Source organism: Narcine bancroftii, chromosome 2 (genome assembly GCF_036971445.1).
Source record: "Narcine bancroftii isolate sNarBan1 chromosome 2, sNarBan1.hap1, whole genome shotgun sequence".
Classification (NCBI taxonomy): domain Eukaryota; kingdom Metazoa; phylum Chordata; class Chondrichthyes; order Torpediniformes; family Narcinidae; genus Narcine; species Narcine bancroftii.
Window position 1 is genome coordinate 160396027 of NC_091470.1, and position 25757 is coordinate 160421783.

Genomic DNA, 25757 nt, shown 5'->3' on the forward strand with positions numbered 1-25757 from the left:
TTAGGTCTGCTTTGTTCATGAATGAGTGAGACAAACACCAGGCTGAGTCGAAATCAGGGTTCTTTGTTCTTTATTACCGGATTGTAACACTTGCGACTAACCATGTTAGTCGGAGAATGCATTCTGCCGTTATCAGCAAAATGGTGATTTTTTATACCCTTGGATATGTGCTTAGAACATCATCATATCATTACTTGTCCAATGACTAAAACTGTTGCTATCCTTTCCCTGCTAGCTTCCTGCCTCTCAATCCATCAATGTCTCTCTTATCTTGTAAGTACAAGGATGCATTCACATCTTGTTACAGCCCTGCACATTCCCATCTCATGATGTTTTACCTTACAGAAGGCTGAGGTGGGCAAGGCGACCGGCCACTGTACTGTCAACTTTCTACAGGAGCGCTATCAAGAGCGTCACGGTGTGGTGCAGTTGCTGCAGAGAAATGGATGGGAGGTCAATCCAAAGGACCGTAAAATTGGCAGAGAGGATCCCTTCCACCCCCAAAAATTCAACATGATGTACTGGTATTGTTGTCTGAAGAGACCTCGCAAAATCATCTTTCCGCAGAGCCAGCCAACCAGGCTGAGGAACAGCTTATTCCCATGGCCAGTGAATGATGTGCTAAAACAACTCTCCATGACTCTGTTTAGTAATAATATTTATTTTGGTATATGTATTGTGTGTTATGACTGGTTGAGTGTTATGCCTGGTTGCACTGAGGACCGGAGAATGCCATTTTGTCACATTGTACTTGTACAATCGATGGTCCTCCATTCTGGAGACGTGACCCATCCAGCGCAGCTGGATCTTCAGCAGCGTGGACTCGATGCTGTCGACCTCTGCCATCTCGAGTACTTCGACGTTAGGGGTGTAAGCGCTCCAATGGATGTTGAGGATGGAGCGGAGACAACACTGGTGGAAGCGTTCTAGGAGCCGTAGGTGGTGCCGGTAGAGGACCCATGATTCGGAGCCGAACAGGAGTGTGGGTATGACAACGGATCTGTATACGCTTATCTTTGTGAGGTTTTTCAGTTAGTTGTTTTTCCAGACTCTTCCCAAGATCGTGTTATATGGCGAGCTCTCCACTGGCCACCGTGACAGAGGTGCACCAAAGAAAAGGTACAAGGACTGCCTAAAGAAATCTCTTGGTGCCTGCCACATTGACCACCGCCAGTGGGCTGATAACGCCTCAAACCGTGCATCTTGGCGCCTCACAGTTTGGCGGGCAGCAACCTCCTTTGAAGAAGACCGCAGAGCCCACCTCACTGACAAAAGGCAAAGGAGGAAAAACCCAACACCCAACCCCAACCAACCAATTTTCCCTTGCAACCGCTGCAATCGTGTCTGCCTGTCCCGCATCGGACTTGTCAGCCACAAATGAGCCTGCAGCTGACGTGGACTTTTTACCCCCTCCATAAATCTTCGTCCGCGAAGCCAAGCCAAAGAAAGACTTGTACAATCGACTTGGTGAGTCAATGGAAAATAGTTAGTGTAGGGAATGTTACTGAGGAAGGCAGCACAATTTTGTTTTTGAGGGGGGGGGTTTGGGTTCAGATGGGAGATGTTGAGAATCTGTTATGAGCGCAGAGGAGTGTCTCCTAATTTCCAGTGGAGAGTTTGGATAGCAAGGCTAGCCAAGAAGGTAAGATTGTAACACAGCAGAGAAGAGTTAAATTGACATTGATCAAAATGGCCAAACGATGGAGGGAATTAACTGGGTTTGGGCTGACACTTGGGGAGAGGACAATTTTTGCTTATTGCAAGAAGCCAAAAAAAAAAGAAAAATTGCAGTTACTCCAAATGCTCAGCAGGTCAAACAGAAAATGTGGAGGGCAAGAGTTGTGGTTTCATTCATCTTTCTCCCTCTGCAGATGCTGGTTGATATGCTTGACCCTCTTCTCTGAGGCACTTCCACTACATTTATGTTACTCCCTATTTGAGGATAACGTGCAGTGTTTCTTCTCCCAGAAAAATAGAACCCAAGAAGTCCGAGCAGTAGAACATCTGGCTGTTGAGTCTGCTCCACCATTCAGTCTGATCATGGCTAACCTGGTGGTGTTCTTACTTTCACCTTACCACCTGTTCCCTGTAACCTTTATTCAAAAACCTCCCCATTTCCCTCTCGAGCACCATAGGCAGATTTTGCTACTTCCTTGTGCAGAGAATTCCACAGATGCGCTACTCTCTGGGAGATGCAGTTCCTTCTTTTCTTAAAGCTTGAATCTTGAGACAGTACCTCCTCATTCTAGTCTCACCTTCCCACTTCTGCCTTTTCTGTCCCTTTCATAATTTCATGAGTTTCTTTTAGATCCCTCCCCCTCCACCCCATCCTCAGGTTACCCAGTCCCAGGTTACTCTCATATGGCAGCTTCCTCATTCCCAGAATCAACTGGTGAAATTCCTCTGCATGGCCTCCAAAGTTAAGGTCTGAAGTAAGGAGACCAGAACTGCATGCAGTACTCCAGGTGCAGCAGAACCTCTCTTCTCTGAAATTCAGTTCATCATGCAGTAGATGACAAAATTTCATTCCTGATTACCTGGGATTACTCAATAGTTTATCTCTACATCCTTGTGTAACCAACGTGAATTTTCTGAACTCCTTTCATCAGCCCCTGACTAAGTGGACTGACCTCGTGCTATTAAATTGGAAGGTCCAGGGCTCGTGCTCTCTTCCACCAAAATCTCAGCAGCCTCTTCCAAACATTCCTGAGCAAGTGCTGGATGATCTGGGGTATGTTTGGAAGAGAGGTTAGACCTGGGATCTGTCCGATCTCTCAAGAGAATGCGGAAGATTTAAGGCAGCATTTCAAAGGTTGTGCCCTAAACTGCCTTGAAATTCATTTGCTAAATTGTTATTGCTGTGGTTTCAAGCTCCATTGCAATTGAATTTCAATGTAATGGGCCTCAGAATTTCTGGACAAACATCTAAAACAATTTTGCCCAGAATTTCACCCAGTCATGGTGCTCAAATGCACCATATAATTGTCAGTATATTTTACTCTTGCTCTCCCTAGAAATCTTCTGTTGACTTTGGAATGACTTGTAACACACTGGTGCTGTGAAATAATGCCACCAACTGTGGGTGACCTTTTGGCCAAGAATCTGATTGCTATCCCATGGTTGTTTGCGGGGCTTGCTGAGTGCTCATTGCTGCTGCATTATAGTGGAGAATGTGCTGCAAAGATCCCCCGAAGCCTTTTAAAGACGCTTGCGATGTAGTGCAACGTGCACGGCAGGTTCTACAGAAATGTCATTCTGTCATTCTTTTCAAGGATGTGGTGCCCCTGTTTCTGTTGGATCATTTATTTCTTATTGAAGAACGTTAGCGGGGTCTGGGCCCAAGATGGCGGTGTCTATGATGGGATCTTAAATGTGCAGTCTATTTAATTTTTAAAATTTAGGCCTACAGTCCAGTAATGGGGCCTTTCAGGTCATGAGAGCCTGTGCTGCCCAAGTACCCCAAGTACTGTAGAACCCATATGTTATGACTTCAGGATGTTCCAAGTCTCTCTTTGGCTTGGCTTCGCGGACGAAGATTTATGGAGGGGGTAAAAAGTCCACGTCAGCTGCAGGCTCGTTTGTGGCTGACAAGTCCGATGCGGGACAGGCAGACACGGTTGCAGCGGTTGCAGGGGAAAATTGGTGGGTTGGGGTTGGGTGTTGGGTTTTTCCTCCTTTGCCTTTTGTCAGTGAGGTGGGCTCTACGGTCTTCTTCAAAGGAGGTTGCTGCCTGCCAAACTGTGAGGCGCCAAGATGCACGGTTTGAGGCGTTATCAGCCCACTGGCGGTGGTCAATGTGGCAGGCACCAAGAGATTTCTTTAGGCAGTCCTTGTACCTTTTCTTTGGTGCACCTCTGTCACGGTGGCCAGTGGAGAGCTCGCCATATAACACGATCTTGGGAAGGCGATGCTCCTCCATTCTGGAGACGTGACCCATCCAGCGCAGCTGGATCTTCAGCAGCGTGGACTCGATGCTGTCGACCTCTGCCATCTCGAGTACTTCGACGTTAGGGATGAAAGCGCTCCAATGGATGTTGAGGATGGAGCGGAGACAACGCTGGTGGAAGCGTTCTAGGAGCCGTAGGTGGTGCCGGTAGAGGACCCATGATTCGGAGCCGAACAGGAGTGTGGGTATGACAACGGCTCTGTATACGCTTATCTTGACGTCCTGCTTTGCGGAAACTGCCAAAATGTTTGGCCTGGAAGTCAGCCTGAAGAAAACTGAGGTCCTCCATCAGCCAGCTCCCCACCATGACTACCAGCCCCCCCACATCTCCATCGGGCACACAAAACTCAAAACGGTCAACCAGTTTACCTATCTCGGCTGCACCATTTCATCAGATGCAAGGATCGACAATGAGATAGACAACAGACTCGCCAAGGCAAATAGCGCCTTTGGAAGACTACACAAAAGAGTCTGGAAAAACAACCAACTGAAAAACCTCACAAAGATAAGCGTATGTTCCAAGTACCTTCAAATAAATTACGTGCTTCTGAAATGGAGTCAGTGTTGGAATAAACTAAATCATGTCACCACTTTACAGTTAAATGACTAAGTGATCTTATTTAGGTGTTGGTTCAGCAAATATCTTGTGGAGGAACTGGCAGAATGGTTTGCTCTTCTGATATCGTGCCACCTGAGGTGTGGAGTGACTGAATGCATTAGATCAGTGGCTCTCAACCTTTTTCTTTCCACTCACATCCCACTTCAAGTATTCCCAATGCCATCGGTGCTCTGTGATTAGTAAGGGATGGCTTAAGGTGGTAGGAGGGTGGGAAGAAAAAGTTTGAAAACCGCTGTTTTAATCGCACCTCATTGACTCGTTATGTGCACGGTTTCATATCTCCATGGGCCAATGACAATTTTTCTTAAGCAAAATATTTCAGTCACAATTGGGTCAAGAGCAGTGGTTCTCAACCTTCCCTTCCCATTCACCTACCACCTTCGGCAACCCCTTACTAATCACAGCACCGATGCCATAGGGATTACTTAAAATGGTAGGTGAGTGGAAAGAAAAAAGTTGAGAACTGCTGGATTAGATGATCTTTTTACGTCCATTATTATTTTCTTTAACTGAAGAACGGTCCTTTCGTTGAAAGGTGATCGACTGTACTGATATTGGAATGCAAGGATGGCCACATGAATTGCGTGAAGGGGCGGGTGGGGGGGGGGGAAGATTCAAGGTTTCGGAAACTTGCCTCTGCTCTTGTGGTTGTGTGTGGACCTTCTCTGTGACCGCTTCCTCCGAGGATCAGCTTGCCTCATGATGTGTTGTATTTATGCATCTGCCCTCTTATTAATGGGGTGGGGGGAAGTCCTTGAATGACCTTTTTAATTTCAGTTTCTGTCCAGTGTTGGGCATTGTTAGCTAGTCCCAGTGGGTGGACATTAATAGTTTTATTTGAATTTTAAGAAAATGCAGAATATGGGACAAAATGCCATAGAGTTGTTGCTGTAAACAGCTTGAGATGGGCTATGGATAATATTTAGCAAATGATTCTCGGGTTGGCTGTTTGTTCAGGCAGATATGTTCTGTTTCTAACTGAAATAATTTGTTGTAAAGACCATGTAAGAGTAATTATTTTTCCTCTTCCAAACTTCTAAAATAATCCACTTAATCAATGAAAATATCAGGTTGATGATCAGACATGGGGCAGACTCTAGGGCACACATGTCAAACTGGCCCGCGGGCCAAATTTGGCCCGTGATATAATTATATTTGGCCCGCAAGATCATTTCAAAAATGTATTAGAGGTGGCCCGTCCTGCAGTGAGAGCCGATGCTGTTTTTTGGTAATGTCACCCCCACCATCCTCCCCCTTCATTGCACATCCTTCCCCACCCCCATAACTATCCCCTTAAAAGATGGCCAGAATATTCTCAAAAAGGAATCCAGAATGGTAAAGTTCCACAAACCTTCTGCTGGGAATCCTAACAACACCCGGGCATCAGATCCACGGGACGCGGAGGGAGCAAGAGTGTTGCAGGTTGACCGTGCAAACTTTGAGAACGGGGAAAACAAAATTGTAACACGAGAAGTCTGTCGATGTCATCAGCCGGCAAGCCAGTTGGAAGGCTCCCCGCACAACCAGTCACTTCTCCCACCTGTCGAGCAGTGCGGCGGATGGGCGAGCACCTGTGATTTCCTGTCGGCGCGACGGGCATGGCAGGCTGCGCACGGCCCCCGGGCAGCGCGAGCCCCGCGCAACTGTCACCGGATGGCCCTTCCACAGCGCGAGCGCACTTCTCCTGGTCGCCACGGCCTTCAGCGTTTGCACCCGCGCGGACCCCAGGGACGGCTGGTTCGGCCCTGCACGTGAAGAGAGAGATGGTGGCTGTCCGCAAAGGCTGATCGGCAGCGCGCTGGGCCTGAGTGGGTGGGTAAGCAGGGGTGGGCAGAGGGTGTAGGCGAGGAGTACTGGGCAGGGGAAGTTATGGTGGTGTGAGGAGCAGTTAGAGGGAGGGATGAGTAGAAGGAGGGGTGGATAGGGAAGAGGTAAAAGGGGAGGGGCAGGGCGAGTATGGGAGGGGTGATTAGAGGGTGAGAGACGGGTAGAGGGAGGAACAGGTTGAGGGGAGAGGCAGTAGAGGGGTGTGTATAGGATGGGATGGGTAGAGGCAGAGCGAGTGGAGTGAAGGGTGAGTAGAGGTTGGGTAAAGGACTGGTCAGGTAGAGGGATGGTGGGTCGAGGGTGAATAGAGGCCTAGAGCCTGAGGAGTGAGCAGGAAATGCTGAGTCCTGATGCAGGCCAAAATGGACACAGATGACTACATCTCCACAGGGACTAAATAGGTTTCCCTCAGGTCAAGCAAAGGGTGAACTTGAGCTACCTACTCCTGACCTGTAACATTATCCTCCTAAAGTTATATCCTAAAGTTTAACATTACATATGTTGAAAGAAGAGGAAACATGCAGATGTTGTTGAAAATTTTCAATAAATATTTAGTTCGGCCCTTGACTTAGTCCAAGTTTTTAATTTTGGTCCTCCGTGAATTTGAGTTTAACACCCCTGCTCTAGACGCTGATCTCAGCAGTACGTCGGAAGATTAGGACTGTGGCTCTCTGTTGTGACACGCCCAAAACCAGAAACCGAATTAGTAACTCTGACCTTGAGACGACTTAAAAAGGCAAGGATTAGACACTTTGTTTTTGACCTGGACAAACGTATTAGCTCAGAGGTGTGGTGATACGACCACCAGCTGACAGTAGGGGGCGATCTCTGTACCTGCAGGAAGGCCAACCTAAGGGCTGACTCCACCTGGCCGGCTGTCAATCAGCCAACCCGAACATAGACTTGAGTCGGCCCCTCCTGAGCCAGTCACACGGGAGCCACCGAAGCATGAACTGGTGTTCAGACTTTTACCTGATTAAAGCCTGTTGGACAGTCTTTTGAGTTTTGTGCTTGCTGCTACCTCAGTGCACCAGAAGAAGTTACTGGGGCAGCACTTACCACCGTGAAGGATGTGATCCACTCGCAATTCCCCAACCCACTTTCTGTGGAATTCAATACTTTTCATTCATTGTAATAGTCCATTGCAATGTTGACAGCCTTTTTTTTTAAAAAAAGGAAAATGAACCAATTAACATAAATAATAATTAACTGGGCCCCCCCCCCCCCCCCCAGCCATCATTCTGCTACCATCATGGAAGCCACAGGAGCCCGATGACAGCCTCTTCCCCTCTGCCATCTCAGATTCCCGAGTGAACAATGAACCACAAACACTGCCTTACTTTGACCATTTTCTTCTTGCTCTATTTTTATTTATTTTGCAAGGTTGGTTTATATATTGATAGAACGATGACGCGCCCATAAAACAATGAACTTCGTGGCACGTTCTTTACTATAAATTCTGATTAATAACCCAGAGGCCACGTAGTTCCAGACTTCCATGAAAGTAAGATACTGTACCATTCCATCTTGCTTTCACGGTGCGCCCCAGGAAAGTTGCATTAAAGGGGACGAAGGAACCAAGATGGGTGACGAATGATCTGATCACCATGGAGGTGATCACCATGTGAGTGAGCCGACGGACGACCCCACCTCTTGCCCAGCAAACTCTGCAGATCGTAGGAGCTCTGTGCTCCTACTGCAAGGGCTTGAGACCGTCAACACTATCCTAAAGAGCAGGTCTTCCATTTAGAATTGGGGGGGGGGGGCGCAGATGTTACATTCCTTCACGAGGACATTTTCTCTGTCCATCTGGCAATGGTTTTTCAATGAAGAGTGCAGAACAGAGTGTGGTATCAGACAGGTAAATGACATAGCTTGCTCAATACAGCTAACTCTGTGTAACTGGGGGCCTCAGCTAACTCTGTGTAACTGGGGGCCTCAGCTAACTCTGTGTAACTGGGGGCCTCAGCTAACTCTGTGTAACTGGGGGCCTCAGCTAACTCTGTGTAACTGGGGGCCTCAGCTAACTCTGTGTAACTGGGGGCCTCAGCTAACTCTGTGTAACTGGGGGCCTCAGCTAACTCTGTGTAACTGGGGGCCTCAGCTAACTCTGTGTAACTGGGGGCCTCAGCTAACTCTGTGTAACTGGGGGCCTCAGCTAACTCTGTGTAACTGGGGGCCTCAGCTAACTCTGTGTAACTGGGGGCCTCAGCTAACTCTGTGTAACTGGGGGCCTCAGCTAACTCTGTGTAACTGGGGGCCTCAGCTAACTCTGTGTAACTGGGGGCCTCAGCTAACTCTGTGTAACTGGGGGCCTCAGCTAACTCTGTGTAACTGGGGGCCTCAGCTAACTCTGTGTAACTGGGGGCCTCAGCTAACTCTGTGTAACTGGGGGCCTCAGCTAACTCTGTGTAACTGGGGGCCTCAGCTAACTCTGTGTAACTGGGGGCCTCAGCTAACTCTGTGTAACTGGGGGCCTCAGCTAACTCTGTGTAACTGGGGGCCTCAGCTAACTCTGTGTAACTGGGGGCCTCAGCTAACTCTGTGTAACTGGGGGCCTCAGCTAACTCTGTGTAACTGGGGGCCTCAGCTAACTCTGTGTAACTGGGGGCCTCAGCTAACTCTGTGTAACTGGGGGCCTCAGCTAACTCTGTGTAACTGGGGGCCTCAGCTAACTCTGTGTAACTGGGGGCCTCAGCTAACTCTGTGTAACTGGGGGCCTCAGCTAACTCTGTGTAACTGGGGGCCTCAGCTAACTCTGTGTAACTGGGGGCCTCAGCTAACTCTGTGTAACTGGGGGCCTCAGCTAACTCTGTGTAACTGGGGGCCTCAGCTAACTCTGTGTAACTGGGGGCCTCAGCTAACTCTGTGTAACTGGGGGCCTCAGCTAACTCTGTGTAACTGGGGGCCTCAGCTAACTCTGTGTAACTGGGGGCCTCAGCTAACTCTGTGTAACTGGGGGCCTCAGCTAACTCTGTGTAACTGGGGGCCTCAGCTAACTCTGTGTAACTGGGGGCCTCAGCTAACTCTGTGTAACTGGGGGCCTCAGCTAACTCTGTGTAACTGGGGGCCTCAGCTAACTCTGTGTAACTGGGGGCCTCAGCTAACTCTGTGTAACTGGGGGCCTCAGCTAACTCTGTGTAACTGGGGGCCTCAGCTAACTCTGTGTAACTGGGGGCCTCAGCTAACTCTGTGTAACTGGGGGCCTCAGCTAACTCTGTGTAACTGGGGGCCTCAGCTAACTCTGTGTAACTGGGGGCCTCAGCTAACTCTGTGTAACTGGGGGCCTCAGCGCTGGGCATATTTCAGTGGAACAGAGAATTCTACAGAGACCATCTTGATCTTTTCTGCCAGTCTCTCACAACTGTGCAGTACAGAAACAGGTTCTTTGGTCACACACGTCTGGGCTGACCATCAAGCACCCGCTGGTGCTAATCCTACCACAAACCCCTCACCTACACCTATTCTCCCCTCACCTACACCCCCAGGGCAATTTGCAGTTAACCCAAGAGCAAGCATATCCTTGGGATGTGGGAGGAAAACAGAGAACCCAAGGAAACAGGGAGAACATGCAAACTCCACACAGACAGCAGCAGAGGGTAGGGTTAAACCCAAATTTCTGGGGATGTGAGGCTGCAGTTCTCCATGTTGTACCTTCTTTTGCACTTTGGACCTTCGTTTAGTTTATTCATGAAAATTAAACTTTGCAAGAAACCCCAGGACACCTGTTTATTTCCAACTATAACCCTGGTTTCCTATAATTCCTATAGCAGCTTGGAGCAGATTGTTCAGAATGCCAGGAAAAATATTTCCCAAAGTATTTCAATACCTTCATGCGTGCACATCTTGACAGAGTAGGAATTGGCAGGTAGAGACAAAATTGGGTTATTGAGTAAACCATGTTCTTGCACAATGGAGCAAACTGTTCTCATTGAATGTAAGTAAACAGTGCTGTTTGGAAAGGGAAGGTTTTGGGGGGGGGGGGGTGGGGAGAAGATCAATAAAGTCTTGTCTGCAGCATCACAGGTATCTTTGGTTAAAATGAAACAAACAGGTCAAAGGAAAAGCATCAAACACTTCTCCACAGGATTTATTCAATAGCTTCGGCGAGACGAGCGTCTCTGCCCAATGACCTTTACAACCCGTGTGTCGAATGGACAAGTGGTAACCCACCTCTTTCCAATGGGTACCCCCATCGAGATTGGCAATGGGGGGGGGGGTGTTGGTGGAAAGGTGCAGGAATTAGGTGGAAAAATTAGCCACAAATAATTTTTACATTCTTTTAAAAGAAAGTGTAGACAATTAGTCAAGTTTGTTATCATCTGATTGCACAAGTACAATCCAGCAATGATGCACCTGTGTAAAACACGCAGACACACAAATAGGCATAACGCAAACCACACACAGGCAGGACAAGTGTTCATCGATACAAAGAAATAAATATCGTTTCAAGCATACGAGAGTCTCGGAGGGTTAGTGTGAGCCGTTCCTTTGGTCGTTTGGCATTCTCGCTCCCCTTGGGAAGGAGCTGTTTCTCAGCTTGGTGGATCTGGCTCTGATTCCCCCTGGATCTCTTTCCCCTATGGGAAAGATGCTGTGTGAGAGAAAGTTTCAATTTTGAAAGACGTGCGGTCCATTCATAGAATATCATCATGAGTGGAAGAATTAAGAAGGTTCTAGAGATTCTCTGTCCAAGGTCACAATCAGATCCACAATTTCCCCCCTTTTTAAAAAAAAAATTACCTTGGTTTGAGGGAGGGGGTCGATTAGATTTAGTTTTTAGGTTTGTTTTCTTTTTTTCTTTTAATTTTTATTTGGGTTAACTTGACAAATATGGGCTCAACATGGTTAACAATAACCTGCTGCTCATGTGGATTAAGGACCTGTCTTAATACAATTCCATCCAGTTTTCTTGTACTTGTTCGCATGAGATGACTGGTTATGAGTTTTCCTTAAAATTTTGTATGCACATTTATAAGTTAAAATCAATATTTAAAAACAAAAGATGCTGGGTAGAGTGGGAGTGGAAGGGGTCTTCAATGATTTTGCACGTCCTCCAGTCAATCACGGGGGGGTTAAAAACTCCAGTGAACCTCCGCCACTCTGATCCATTTCTCTGCAGCAACAGTACAACGCTATGACACAGGCAGCCAGAACGCTATTGATAGAGCTACTGTAGAAGGGTGATCATGGCCGGTCGCCTTGCCCGCTTCAGTCTTCTCAAGAAATGCACTCACTGTTGCACCTGCCAGACAAGTGAAGAGATGTCACTAGTTAAATGGACTCCGAGGAGCTTGGCGCTCTCTACTCTCTCCGCTACAGAATTATTGATGTGCTGTGGAGGGCGCTCGTACCTGGTTCTCCTAAAGTCCATCTCCTTCATCCTGTCCATGTTGAGACTCGGGTTGTTACTCTCGTATTACAAGATTTTCCACCTCTTTGCAGAGCGACTCGTCGTCGTTGCTGACGAGGTCAGTGACTGTTGTGTCATCTGCAAAGTTGTTGACTCTGCTGGAGTTAGATCTGGCGATACAGTCACGGGTAAGTAGCACAAGCCCTGAGGCGGGTCAGTGCTCTGCGCGACAGCGCCAGTCGTTCCACCACCGACTCGGATGACTGTGGTCTTTCTGGTAGGAAGTCCAGAATCCAGTTACAGAAAGGGATGTTGAGTCCCAGCAAGGACAGCTTCTCCACCAGCCTCTGGGGAATGATAGCAGTAAATGCGGAGCTGAAGTCAATGAACAGCAGCCTGATGCATGAGGTGTCCTTCTCAAGGTGGGTTAGGATGGAGTGCACAAGGCTAAAGCCTTGGCTCAGGAATAGTTTCTTCTTTAGATAAATTGAAATAGGCCCCAGATCCCTGGGAGCTGTTCCAACACCAGAAGCTCAAAGCATTTCATAACGGTGGAGGTCAGTGCCACAGGGTGGTTGTCATTGAGGCCTGTTGTCGCCCTCTTGGGTACTGGGATGATGGTGGTGTTCTTGAAACCTGTGGAGACAATGGACTGCTACAATGAGGTGTTGAAGAGATCAGTAAAGAATTCTTTCCATTGGTCTGCTCAGACCTTCAGTACCCAACCAGGTATGTTGTCTGGTCCTATTGCCTTGTGTGGGCTCACTTTAGATAGGGTTTTCCTCATCTCATCTGTGACCCTTCATCAGTGAAGCTTTCTTCAGCATATTCCTGTTCTCCTCATCAAACCATGCACAGATGATATTTGATCCATCTGGGAGGGAGGCATCATTGTCTTTAACTCACAAGGTTGGCTTGTGCTCTGTTTTAGTCTTGATCCCTTGCCACATGCTCCTTGTGTCGCCGGTGTCACAGAGCTGTCTGTGGATCCTCTATGTGTACCCTCACCTTACCTGCTGATCACACGGGAGTAGTTAGCCGTGGCTGATCTTAATGTTATCTTGTCCCACGTCCTGAAGGCAGCATCACAAGCTCCAAGAAACGCCACCTAAATTACTTTAAGTATTACCTATGTTGTTAATCTTTGGCTTGGCTTCGCGGATGAAGATTTATGGAGGGGGTAAAATGTCCACGTCAGCTGCAGGCTCGTTTGTGGCTGACAAGTCCGATGCGGGACAGGCAGACACGGTTGTTAATACTCACTTGATAAAGGGATTTCTGGGTTGTATCAGTGCTGCTCTATCAGATCCTGCACAGAAATCTTCTGCCTATGCTCCCAAGCCCCAATGGAACCTTCCTCCAGGCTATATTCACACAGGCCTGTTTCTACCCGATGACAAGGCCTCCACGCTGTGCAGAACTCCCTTAAATTTCAAAGGTTAAACCCCAAAACTGCTCCCGTGTTCAGAACACCCAACTGAGAATAACTCTTTCCTTCTCACTTCCCTGGCCCCAAGAACAGCACAGGTGAGCAAGCAATCTTTAGCCCCATTTCCACTAGCATCTCAGTTAATTGGCTGGGATAGGAACCCTTTTGTGCCGCTGGGCCACCCTTAATTGCTTCTCCCCCCAAACACACTCATCCCCAGGGATCGGAGTGTTCTGCTGTCCCTTTTCCACTGGTTTCATCATCAAACACTGGGGATACAAGTAGGGGGTCGAGGTTGTTAATCCCCGGTGTGAAATGATGCCATCTTTTGGAGTGTGTTCCTTTTCCACTGGACCCAGTCCCAGTAAATTCCAAGTTAATTTCTGGGACAGGGTGCCAGTGGAAAAGGAGCTATTGCTACAGATTTAGGGACCTGGTCAGGGAATACCTGCAACATCAAGGGCTGCATGTGTTTATAGAGACAGAAGGTGGATTATAAAGAGACAGAAGGAAGTCTCACGTGACAACATGGAATAGGAAGGGTTTGTTGCAAGGTACAGCTGGCAGTTGCATGAGCAGTCCCCTAACTGTCCATCTGTTTATAACAGAGGTGGGAGATGGAATTGTAGTCATCTGTTACATACTGAAAATGAGCAATTCCATCCCACCCCCACCAAACATATTGTTAGTTGTGAACAGTCTCTTGTGTAAATATGTGCATTTATGGAGAGATTCTCTCATTGATAACTGACAGTGTTGCAATCACACAATGAGGCAAATCCAGACTGTACATTGTTGTGGCGACATTTATAAACATCACCTGCTACTTTTAAAATTAAATTATCCCTTCTACATTTTATCTTTTATTTTCATTAACCAAAACAATAATAATGGGAGGGGGGGGGGTTGTGTGTGGAGAAAATCAGCTAGTGAGTTTGCATATTCCTTGTGTCAGAAGTTATTTTGCTGGATTTGGCAAGGAATCCCAAAGAAGAGGTTGTTATGAGGTAGTGTTAATGCGACGATCATATTCCACACACATTTAATCGCAGTGAGACGAGGTGGATCTGAAGCTCAAGCTTAGCTTATGGTTTGAAGCTTTCAGGAATAACCAATCATGGAAGGCCAGATGGTAGCGAGGCCTCATCCTTATTTTGACAGAATAGGGGAGGGGGCCTTGAGAATCACCACTCCCACACACCTCCCTTTCCTACCATCCATCAGAGGAGCGAACTGAGGAACAGAAGACAGTGATGGAATTTGGACTGCATGTCTAAATTTGAAAGGACAACAACAAACAACCTCTCTGGGAACAGGAATCGTGACTCATACTTTATTAAGAGTGGAGTTAACAAGAGAGGGACCAGACCTTAGACAGGAATGGTAAACCAGTGGTTCTCAATCTTTTTCTTTCTACTCAGATACCACCAAGTATCTCTATGCCGTCGGGGCTCTGTGATTAGTAAGGGATTCCTTAAGGCACACATGTCAAACTCTGGCCTGCGGGCCAAATTTGGCAAACGATATAATTATATTTGGCCCGCAAGATCATATCGAAAATGTATTAGAGCTGGCCCGCTGGCCGCCACGCCAGTATAGCGCACGCACAGTAACCGCTGTGTCCCAGGGTGAGAGAGAGAGAGAAAAATCCTGGTCCTTGAAAAGTAGTGATGGGTGGTTTTATAAACATGCTGTCGTGTCCCCCCGCCCACACCCCCCCCCACCGCAGCGCGGCCTGGCCGGTGTCAGGAGAAGCCAAGGCCGCTTCCCAGCACCCGGCCCCCAGTGGCACAGGGTTTCTTGGAGCTGCAGATGGAGTCAGGACACCAGAGGGAAGATTGGGGCTCCCGGCCGGGCGATGGGGGTGCCGGCCGCCCTACGCCTTCCCACCGGACCAGCGGCGGGTGCCTGGAGTACACGTGGAGAGCGAGGCTGGTCGGGCAGGTAGGGTGCGAACCCCCCGCCAATCTCGGGAGTGGCGTCGGCTGGATTGGGATTAGCCGCGCTCACCTGCTCCTCCACCCCTGACCGGGATCCCAGCGCGGTCCTGAGCGCGGAGACTGCCCTGGAAAGGTCCTGGGACACCGGTACGGAAAGAAAAGGGGGGTCCGGGAGAAACTCAGCAGGTCAAGGGGGGTCCGGGAGAAACTCAGCAGGTCAAGGGGGGTCCGGGAGAAACTCAGCAGGTCAAGGGGGGTCCGGGAGAAACTCAGCAGGTCAAGGGGGGTCCGGGAGAAACTCAGCAGGTCAAGGGGGGTCCGGGAGAAACTCAGCAGGTCAAGGGGGGTCCGGGAGAAACTCAGCAGGTCAAGGGGGGTCCGGGAGAAACTCAGCAGGTCAAGGGGGGTCCGGGAGAAACTCAGCAGGTCAAGGGGGGTCCGGGAGAAACTCAGCAGGTCAAGGGGGGTCCGGGAGAAACTCAGCAGGTCAAGGGGGGTCCGGGAGAAACTCAGCAGGTCAAGGGGGGTCCGGGAGAAACTCAGCAGGTCAAGGGGGGTCCGGGAGAAACTCAGCAGGTCAAGGGGGGTCCGGGAGAAACTCAGCAGGTCAAGGGGGGTCCGGGAGAAACTCAGCAGGTCAAGGGGGGTCCGGGAGAAACTCAGCAGGTCAAGGGGGGTCCGGGAGAAACTCAGCAGGTCAAGGGGGGTCCGGGAGAAACTCAGCAGGTCAAGGGGGGTCCGGGAGAAACTCAGCAGGTCAAGGGGGGTCCGGGAGAAACTCAGCAGGTCAAGGGGGGTCCGGGAGAAACTCAGCAGGTCAAGGGGGGTCCGGGAGAAACTCAGCAGGTCAAAGGGGGGTCCGGGAGAAACTCAGCAGGTCAAAGGGGGATCCGGGAGAAACTCAGCAGGTCAAGGGGGGTCCGGGAGAAACTCAGCAGGTCAAGGGGGGTCCGGGAGAAACTCAGCAGGTCAAGGGGGGTCCGGGAGAAACTCAGCAGGTCAAGGGGGGTCCGGGAGAAACTCAGCAGGTCAAGGGGGGTCCGGGAGAAACTCAGCAGGTCAAGGGGGGTCCGGGAGAAACTCAGCAGGTCAAGGGGGGTCCGGGAGAAACTCAGCAGGTCAAGGGGGGTCCGGGAGAAACTCAGCAGGTCAAGGGGGGTCCGGGAGAAACTCAGCAGGTCAAGGGGGGTCCGGGAGAAACTCAGCAGGTCAAGGGGGGTCCGGGAGAAACTCAGCAGGTCAAGGGGGGTCCGGGAGAAACTCAGCAGGTCAAGGGGGGTCCGGGAGAAACTCAGCAGGTCAAGGGGGGTCCGGGAGAAACTCAGCAGGTCAAGGGGGGTCGGGGAGAAACTCAGCAGGTCAAGGGGGGTCCGGGAGAAACTCAGCAGGTCAAGGGGGGTCCGGGAGAAACTCAGCAGGTCAAGGGGGGTCCGGGAGAAACTCAGCAGGTCAAGGGGGGTCCGGGAGAAACTCAGCAGGTCAAAGGGGGGTCCGGGAGAAACTCAGCAGGTCAAAGGGGGATCCGGGAGAAACTCAGCAGGTCAAGGGGGAGGGGTCCGAGAGAAACTCAGCAGGGGAGGGGGTCCGGGAGAAACTCAGCAGGTCAAGGGGGGTCCGGGAGAAACTCAGCAGGTCAAGGGGGGTCCGGGAGAAACTCAGCAGGTCAAGGGGGGTCCGGGAGAAACTCAGCAGGTCAAGGGGGGTCCGGGAGAAACTCAGCAGGTCAAGGGGGGTCCGGGAGAAACTCAGCAGGTCAAGGGGGGTCCGGGAGAAACTCAGCAGGTCAAGGGGGGTCCGGGAGAAACTCAGCAGGTCAAGGGGGGTCCGGGAGAAACTCAGCAGGTCAAGGGGGGTCCGGGAGAAACTCAGCAGGTCAAGGGGGGTCCGGGAGAAACTCAGCAGGTCAAGGGGGGTCCGGGAGAAACTCAGCAGGTCAAGGGGGGTCCGGGAGAAACTCAGCAGGTCAAGGGGGGTCCGGGAGAAACTCAGCAGGTCAAGGGGGGTCCGGGAGAAACTCAGCAGGTCAAGGGGGGTCCGGGAGAAACTCAGCAGGTCAAGGGGGGTCCGGGAGAAACTCAGCAGGTCAAGGGGGGTCCGGGAGAAACTCAGCAGGTCAAGGGGGGTCCGGGAGAAACTCAGCAGGTCAAGGGGGGTCCGGGAGAAACTCAGCAGGTCAAGGGGGGTCCGGGAGAAACTCAGCAGGTCAAGGGGGGTCCGGGAGAAACTCAGCAGGTCAAGGGGGGTCCGGGAGAAACTCAGCAGGTCAAGGGGGGTCCGGGAGAAACTCAGCAGGTCAAGGGGGGTCCGGGAGAGACTCAGCAGGTCAAGGGGGGTCCGGGAGAGACTCAGCAGGTCAAGGGGGGTCCGGGAGAAACTCAGCAGGTCAAGGGGGGTCCGGGAGAAACTCAGCAGGTCAAGGGGGGTCCGGGAGAAACTCAGCAGGTCAAGGGGGGTCCGGGAGAAACTCAGCAGGTCAAGGGGGGTCCGGGAGAAACTCAGCAGGTCAAGGGGGGTCCGGGAGAAACTCAGCAGGTCAAGGGGGGTCCGGGAGAAACTCAGCAGGTCAAGGGGGGTCCGGGAGAAACTCAGCAGGTCAAGGGGGGTCCGGGAGAAACTCAGCAGGTCAAGGGGGGTCCGGGAGAAACTCAGCAGGTCAAGGGGGGTCCGGGAGAAACTCAGCAGGTCAAGGGGGGTCCGGGAGAAACTCAGCAGGTCAAGGGGGGTCCGGGAGAAACTCAGCAGGTCAAGGGGGGTCCGGGAGAAACTCAGCAGGTCAAGGGGGGTCCGGGAGAAACTCAGCAGGTCAAGGGGGGTCCGGGAGAAACTCAGCAGGTCAAGGGGGGTCCGGGAGAAACTCAGCAGGTCAAGGGGGGTCCGGGAGAAACTCAGCAGGTCAAGGGGGGTCCGGGAGAAACTCAGCAGGTCAAGGGGGGTCCGGGAGAAACTCAGCAGGTCAAGGGGGGTCCGGGAGAAACTCAGCAGGTCAAGGGGGGTCCGGGAGAAACTCAGCAGGTCAAGGGGGGTCCGGGAGAAACTCAGCAGGTCAAGGGGGGTCCGGGAGAAACTCAGCAGGTCAAGGGGGGTCCGGGAGAAACTCAGCAGGTCAAGGGGGGTCCGGGAGAAACTCAGCAGGTCAAGGGGGGTCCGGGAGAAACTCAGCAGGTCAAGGGGGGTCCGGGAGAAACTCAGCAGGTCAAGGGGGGTCCGGGAGAAACTCAGCAGGTCAAGGGGGGTCCGGGAGAAACTCAGCAGGTCAAGGGGGGTCCGGGAGAAACTCAGCAGGTCAAGGGGGGTCCGGGAGAAACTCAGCAGGTCAAGGGGGGTCCGGGAGAAACTCAGCAGGTCAAGGGGGGTCCGGGAGAAACTCAGCAGGTCAAGGGGGGTCCGGGAGAAACTCAGCAGGTCAAGGGGGGTCCGGGAGAAACTCAGCAGGTCAAGGGGGGTCCGGGAGAAACTCAGCAGGTCAAGGGGGGTCCGGGAGAAACTCAGCAGGTCAAGGGGGGTCCAGGAGAAACTCAGCAGGTCAAGGGGGGTCCGGGAGAAACTCAGCAGGTCAAGGGGGGTCCGGGAGAAACTCAGCAGGTCAAGGGGGGTCCGGGAGAAACTCAGCAGGTCAAGGGGGGTCCGGGAGAAACTCAGCAGGTCAAGGGGGGTCCGGGAGAAACTCAGCAGGTCAAGGGGGGTCCGGGAGAAACTCAGCAGGTCAAGGGGGGTCCGGGAGAAACTCAGCAGGTCAAGGGGGGTCCGGGCGAAACTCAGCAGGTCAAGGGGGGTCCGGGCGAAACTCAGCAGGTCAAGGGGGGTCCGGGAGAAACTCAGCAGGTCAAGGGGGGTCCGGGAGAAACTCAGCAGGTCAAGGGGGGTCCGGGAGAAACTCAGCAGGTCAAGGGGGGTCCGGGAGAAACTCAGCAGGTCAAGGGGGGTCCGGGAGAAACTCAGCAGGTCAAGGGGGGTCCGGGAGAAACTCAGCAGGTCAAGGGGGGTCCGGGAGAAACTCAGCAGGTCAAGGGGGGTCCGGGAGAAACTCAGCAGGTCAAGGGGGGTCCGGGAGAAACTCAGCAGGTCAAGGGGGGTCCGGGAGAAACTCAGCAGGTCAAGGGGGGTCCGGGAGAAACTCAGCAGGTCAAGGGGGGTCCGGGAGAAACTCAGCAGGTCAAAGGGGGATCCGGGAGAAACTCAGCAGTTCAAAGGGGGATCCGGGAGAAACTCAACAGGTCAAAGGGGGGTCCGACAGAAACTCAGCAGGTCAAAGGGGGGTCCGACAGAAACTCAGCAGGTCAAAAGGGGGTCCGACAGAAACTCAGCAGATCAAGGGAGGGGGGTCCGACAGAAACTCAGCAGGTCAAGGGGGAGTGGTCCGGGAGAAACTCAGCAGGTCAAGGGGGAGGGGTCCGGGAGAAACTCAGAAGGGGAGGGGGTCCGGGAGAAACTCAGCAGGTCAAGGGGGGTCCGGGAGAAACTCAGCAGGTCAAGGGGGGTCCGGGAGAAACTCAGCAGGTCAAGGGGGGTCCGGGAGAAACTCAGCAGGTCAAGGGGGGTCTGGGAGAAACTCAGCAGGTCAAGGGGGGTCCGGGAGAAACTCAGCAGGTCAAGGGGGGTCCGGGAGAAACTCAGCAGGTCAAGGGGGGTCCGGGAGAAACTCAGCAGGTCAAGGGGGGTCCGGGAGAAACTCAGCAGGTCAAGGGGGGTCCGGGAGAAACTCAGCAGGTCAAGGGGGGTCCGGGAGAAACTCAGCAGGTCAAGGGGAGTCCGGGAGAAACTCAGCAGGTCAAGGGGGGTCCGGGAGAAACTCAGCAGGTCAAGGGGGGTCCGGGAGAAATTCAGCAGGTCAAGGGGGGTCCGGGAGAAACTCAGCAGGTCAAGGGGGGTCCGGGAGAAACTCAGCAGGTCAAGGGGGGTCCGGGAGAAACTCAGCAGGTCAAGGGGGGTCCGGGAGAATGTCAGCAGGTCAAGGGGGGTCCGGGAGAAACTCAGCAGGTCAAGGGGGGTCCGGGAGAAACTCAGCAGGTCAAGGGGGGTCCGGGAGAAACTCAGCAGGTCAAGGGGGGTCCGGGAGAAACTCAGCAGGTCAAGGGGGGTCCGGGAGAAACTCAGCAGGTCAAGGGGGGTCCGGGAGAAACTCAAAAGGTCAAGGGGGGTCCGGGAGAAACTCAGCAGGTCAAGGGGGGTCCGGGAGAAACTCAGCAGGTCAAGGGGGGTCCGGGAGAAACTCAGCAGGTCAAGGGGGGTCCGGGAGAAACTCAGCAGGTCAAGGGGGGTCCGGGAGAAACTCAGCAGGTCAAGGGGGGTCCGGGAGAAACTCAGCAGGTCAAGGGGGGTCCGGGAGAAACTCAGCAGGTCAAGGGGGGTCCGGGAGAAACTCAGCAGGTCAAGGGGGGTCCGGGAGAAACTCAGCAGGTCAAGGGGGGTCCGGGAGAAACTCAGCAGGTCAAGGGGGGTCCGGGAGAAACTCAGCAGGTCAAGGGGGGTCCGGGCGAAACTCAGCAGGTCAAGGGGGGTCCGGGCGAAACTCAGCAGGTCAAGGGGGGTCCGGGAGAAACTCAGCAGGTCAAGGGGGGTCCGGGAGAAACTCAGCAGGTCAAGGGGGGTCCGGGAGAAACTCAGCAGGTCAAGGGGGGTCCGGGAGAAACTCAGCAGGTCAAGGGGGGTCCGGGAGAAACTCAGCAGGTCAAGGGGGGTCCGGGAGAAACTCAGCAGGTCAAGGGGGGTCCGGGAGAAACTCAGCAGGTCAAGGGGGGTCCGGGAGAAACTCAGCAGGTCAAGGGGGGTCCGGGAGAAACTCAGCAGGTCAAGGGGGGTCCGGGAGAAACTCAGCAGGTCAAGGGGGGTCCGGGAGAAACTCAGCAGGTCAAGGGGGGTCCGGGAGAAACTCAGCAGGTCAAAGGGGGATCCGGGAGAAACTCAGCAGTTCAAAGGGGGATCCGGGAGAAACTCAACAGGTCAAAGGGGGGTCCGACAGAAACTCAGCAGGTCAAAGGGGGGTCCGACAGAAACTCAGCAGGTCAAAAGGGGGTCCGACAGAAACTCAGCAGATCAAGGGAGGGGGGTCCGACAGAATCTCAGCAGGTCAAGGGGGAGTGGTCCGGGAGAAACTCAGCAGGTCAAGGGGGAGGGGTCCGGGAGAAACTCAGAAGGGGAGGGGGTCCGGGAGAAACTCAGCAGGTCAAGGGGGGTCCGGGAGAAACTCAGCAGGTCAAGGGGGGTCCGGGAGAAACTCAGCAGGTCAAGGGGGGTCCGGGAGAAACTCAGCAGGTCAAGGGGGGTCTGGGAGAAACTCAGCAGGTCAAGGGGGGTCCGGGAGAAACTCAGCAGGTCAAGGGGGGTCCGGGAGAAACTCAGCAGGTCAAGGGGGGTCCGGGAGAAACTCAGCAGGTCAAGGGGGGTCCGGGAGAAACTCAGCAGGTCAAGGGGGGTCCGGGAGAAACTCAGCAGGTCAAGGGGGGTCCGGGAGAAACTCAGCAGGTCAAGGGGAGTCCGGGAGAAACTCAGCAGGTCAAGGGGGGTCCGGGAGAAACTCAGCAGGTCAAGGGGGGTCCGGGAGAAATTCAGCAGGTCAAGGGGGGTCCGGGAGAAACTCAGCAGGTCAAGGGGGGTCCGGGAGAAACTCAGCAGGTCAAGGGGGGTCCGGGAGAAACTCAGCAGGTCAAGGGGGGTCCGGGAGAATGTCAGCAGGTCAAGGGGGGTCCGGGAGAAACTCAGCAGGTCAAGGGGGGTCCGGGAGAAACTCAGCAGGTCAAGGGGGGTCCGGGAGAAACTCAGCAGGTCAAGGGGGGTCCGGGAGAAACTCAGCAGGTCAAGGGGGGTCCGGGAGAAACTCAGCAGGTCAAGGGGGGTCCGGGAGAAACTCAAAAGGTCAAGGGGGGTCCGAGAGAAACTCAGCAGGTCAAGGGGGGTCCGGGAGAAACTCAGCAGGTCAAGGGGGGTCCGGGAGAAACTCAGCAGGTCAAGGGGGGTCCGGGAGAAACTCATCAGGTCAAGGGGGGTCCGGGAGAAACTCAGCAGGTCAAGGGGGGATCCGGGAGAAACTCAGCAGGTCAAGGGGGGTCCGGGAGAAACTCAGCAGGTCAAGGGGGGGATCTGGGAGAAACTCAGCAGGTCAAGGGGGGTCCGGGAGAAACTCAGCAGGTCAAGGGGGGTCCGGCAGAAACTCGGGGGGGCCTGACCTCGCCAGGACCGTTGCCCACTCCCCCTCCCTGCCGCAGGCTGACCCGCGACTCACGGTGACGGGGCCGTTGATCCGCCGAGATGCCGCCCTGCAGCGAGAGCCGATGCCCCTGCACTGTCGTTGTCCAACCCGATCGCCCGCAAACCCCGCCCTCCCGCACACAAGCCTGAGTAAGGATTATGAACTTTAATCTCAGGATAAAACGATCTTCCAATAGTTTCATGTCACAGTGATAAATATATTCCTGGTTAAAAATGGTCCTGCACCTGGATACAAGCTCATTAGGCATAAAACTTGAAAAGTGTGTAAATCAAAGGATATCTGTACCAATGGAAAAAGGGCATGGCAAATAACCCTGCTAGAGTTCATGCCCACAATCAGTCACCCATTTGATTGTTTCAGGAATCATGTTATTCTCCCACATTCTCAATAGCCCTCAGATTTTACTATTCGACAGCACACTAGCAACATTTGACAAATCCTCTATAGAGAAATATTATTTATTGAATATTTTATTTCTCATTTGTTAATGCTTCTGGAAAGAGTTTATCCAAAACTATTATTAAACATTTATTTTCATAAGAAAAAGTTTAACATTACATATGTTGAAAGAAGAGAAAACATGCAGATGTTGTTGAAAATTTTCAATAAATATTTAGTTCGGCCCTCGACTTAGTCCAAGTTTTTAATTTTGGCCCTCTGTGAATTTGAGTTTGACACCCCTGGCTTAAGGTAACATGTAGGTGGAAAAAAAAATTTGAAAATGACTGTTTTAATCATACCTCATTGACTTGTTATGTGCAAGGTTTCATAGCTCCAAAGGAAATGGGCCAACGACAATTTTTCTCAAGTAAAATATTTCAGTAACAATTGGGCCCAGAGCAGTGACTCTCAACCTTCCCTTTCCCACTCACATACCACCTAAATCAATCCCCTACTAATCACAAAGCCCCGATGGTATTGGGATTACTGAATAGAGGTATGTGAGTGGAAAGAAAAAGGTTGAGAACCACTGCTGTAAATATTTGAAGAGCATCAGGTTCAGTGGGTTCACTGAGAGACAGGTTTGGGACAATTACAGGCAACTTTATTGAACACACGAGAGACATATGGAGAGAATGTCAAACAATACTTAATTACTTTACTACTAAACAACTATAAAGACATTCACATCATACCCAGGTTGGACTCTGATACCTGTGGCCGCCCTCTACAGGCAGGGGCTTTCAAACACAATCCCTGTACCAATAAGGATGCAGCTCTCTGGAAGCATTGATCTAGCTCAACACTGTGGCTCAGCTTAACGGTAGTGCACACCTTACCCACAATTCCTCCAGTGATGTCCACAGTAACAACCTGTTGTGGAGCAATATGCATGGCTTGGACCATGAGGCAGAGAGAAAGAAATGTGCTCTGCATTGATATTTCATACTGTTCCGAGCTGGGTATCTGGTCAATGATGAGCCAACAGCAAGGCATACACAAATAGGTGGCCAGAGTCCAATCTTGATTGGCAGGTGATGTGACTTTCAAACAAATTTCAGACTAGGAGGACATGCGACCACCTGCAATCCACAAAATTCCAGACAGACAGGGAGGCCGGGTGGTCCTCCACAATCCACATACAACAAGGTCCCAGTTGTGACTGCACATCTCCCCTCGAGTAAGTCAAACACGGGAATCTGGTTCTCTGTGTGTCACAAGGACCAAATATTTGAGCAGCAAGAGAGCTTTCCCCTGACTGGGAAATTTGCCGTTGTGAGCCACTTCACTAAATGCAAACAGGAAAGATCTGTTACCCTAACCAGAAGTCAAAAAACCCAGAGTGCACAGGTTGAAAGTAATCAGGAGCAGAATTAGTAGAGAAGGGAGGAAGAGGTTGCACCGTGAGGGTGGTAAGGACTTGGGACAGTCCCTGAAAGAGGCACAAGTCCTCACCGCACGGGCCGGTACTTGGCTCTAATGGAAGAATTGGGGCCCCGTAGAGTTAATGATCCGTTGCCGGAAGGCACGGTCGGGCGAATAGGTGGGAAACCTGAATACGCCGGAGACGGTCTGATCTTGGAAGCTCAGCAGGCTCAGCCCTGGTCAGTAGATGGAGGGGAGACCGCCCAGGAATACCAGGCACTGCATCTCGTGGTGACTCTCCGTCCACCTCAGGGGAGACAAGAGTTTAATATATGTTACATTCCAAATGTACCTTTGGACAACCCAGTCACATCACCCTTCCCTGGTTATTTAAAATTCAAGGTGGGGTGGGGGCAGGATGAAATACAGGACTGGACTAAATGGGAAGAGGCTTGGGGATCTACTGTCAATACCATGATCTCTTTTCCAGTAGCATCACAGATCTCACCCACCCCCCCCCACCTCCCTCACCACCACCACCACCAAAAACCAGCAGGTCCACTCTGTAGAGACACACAGAGCAACTTCCCCCACCATTTCGTCACTGACCTGCCTGCATGACTTCATCCTGATGTCCAAACCCCCGTGCGAAGGTGACGGGGCTCTGCCCTGGGCTCAAGGTCACCGGCGCCTCCATCGCTCCCGTCCGGTCCCAGCGCACGACTTCTCCGAAGTTTCCCCAGCGAGTTGAACAGCCCGGCGGGCGAGGAGGAGGAGCCTGTGTCACCCACCCACCGCGCTCTCGCAAGGCGACACGGGCAAGTCCGGGGGTTCCCCCAAGGCGCGATGTGGGTCCCCGAGCGGCCAGTGCATCCGCTCGTCCTGCCCCAGGGCGCTGCAGCGAGGCGGCGGGGCAGGGACGAAGCGAGACCCAGCCCCTCTCACCGGACACCAGCAACACCGAGGGCTCCAAATCCTCCAGCGCAAATTGCTTCCTTAATTTTAAACGTGCATTTATGACGGTTCCAAATTCCGGGCAACCCTCCCATTGATTAATGCACAATCACGGACCGTTTCCAGTTGCAAATTAATTTCTGCTGCATTAAATTTTGCAAACGCTAAATTGCTCGGAAATGTCACCCATCCTGCTGCGATTGGTGGACAATCTTTGTACCCACTGCGTGGTCCCGGAGAGCAATGATCCCTCTCCACCCCAAGCCCATTAATGGCTTATTGATTGGCTCAATTTGACCCTTTTATTGAAGTTGGAAGCCAAATACATTTTCTCCCCCATTTGTCCTATTTCGCTGCTCCTTGGAACCGGTGTGGAAGAGAAACAAACGTGGTCCGGAATAAACTCACCACGTCTTCCACCTCCAAAGTTGTCGCCTTCATTGCCACTCCCAGGGAAGTTCTCATCCAAGACCACGGGTCTCTTCAAATTTGCCACTTCAAATGGGGTGAACTGGGCAATTTGCTGGGTGGTTGACGACCCAGGGACATGGCGATTTGCAATCCTCCAACCTGGTCAAAAGCCAACCGGGTTCCAGACCGACCTCAGAGTGGGGATGGGGGAGGTGGGGGGGGGAGGTGGGGGTCCCAGTAAAACTGGGCGTCCTGCTCTGGTGAA

The 25757-nt window shown here is 52.3% G+C and overlaps 1 protein-coding gene across 4 annotated transcripts in view; it reads right to left on the bottom strand.

Moving 5' to 3' along the window:
* Positions 1 to 25286, bottom strand: part of LOC138754543 (kazrin-like) — a 539176-nt gene extending 513890 nt beyond the window's left edge. For 3 of the 4 annotated variants that reach the window (XM_069918950.1, XM_069918949.1, XM_069918946.1), the window contains exon 1: positions 24737 to 25286. In XM_069918950.1, the coding sequence (XP_069775051.1) occupies positions 24737 to 24824 (88 nt within the window). In that variant the 5' untranslated portion in view covers positions 24825 to 25286. The remainder of the gene's footprint in view (positions 1 to 24736) is intronic. The other variant, XM_069918947.1, reaches the window with a different exon arrangement.
* Between the last annotated feature and the right edge of the window lie 471 nt (positions 25287 to 25757).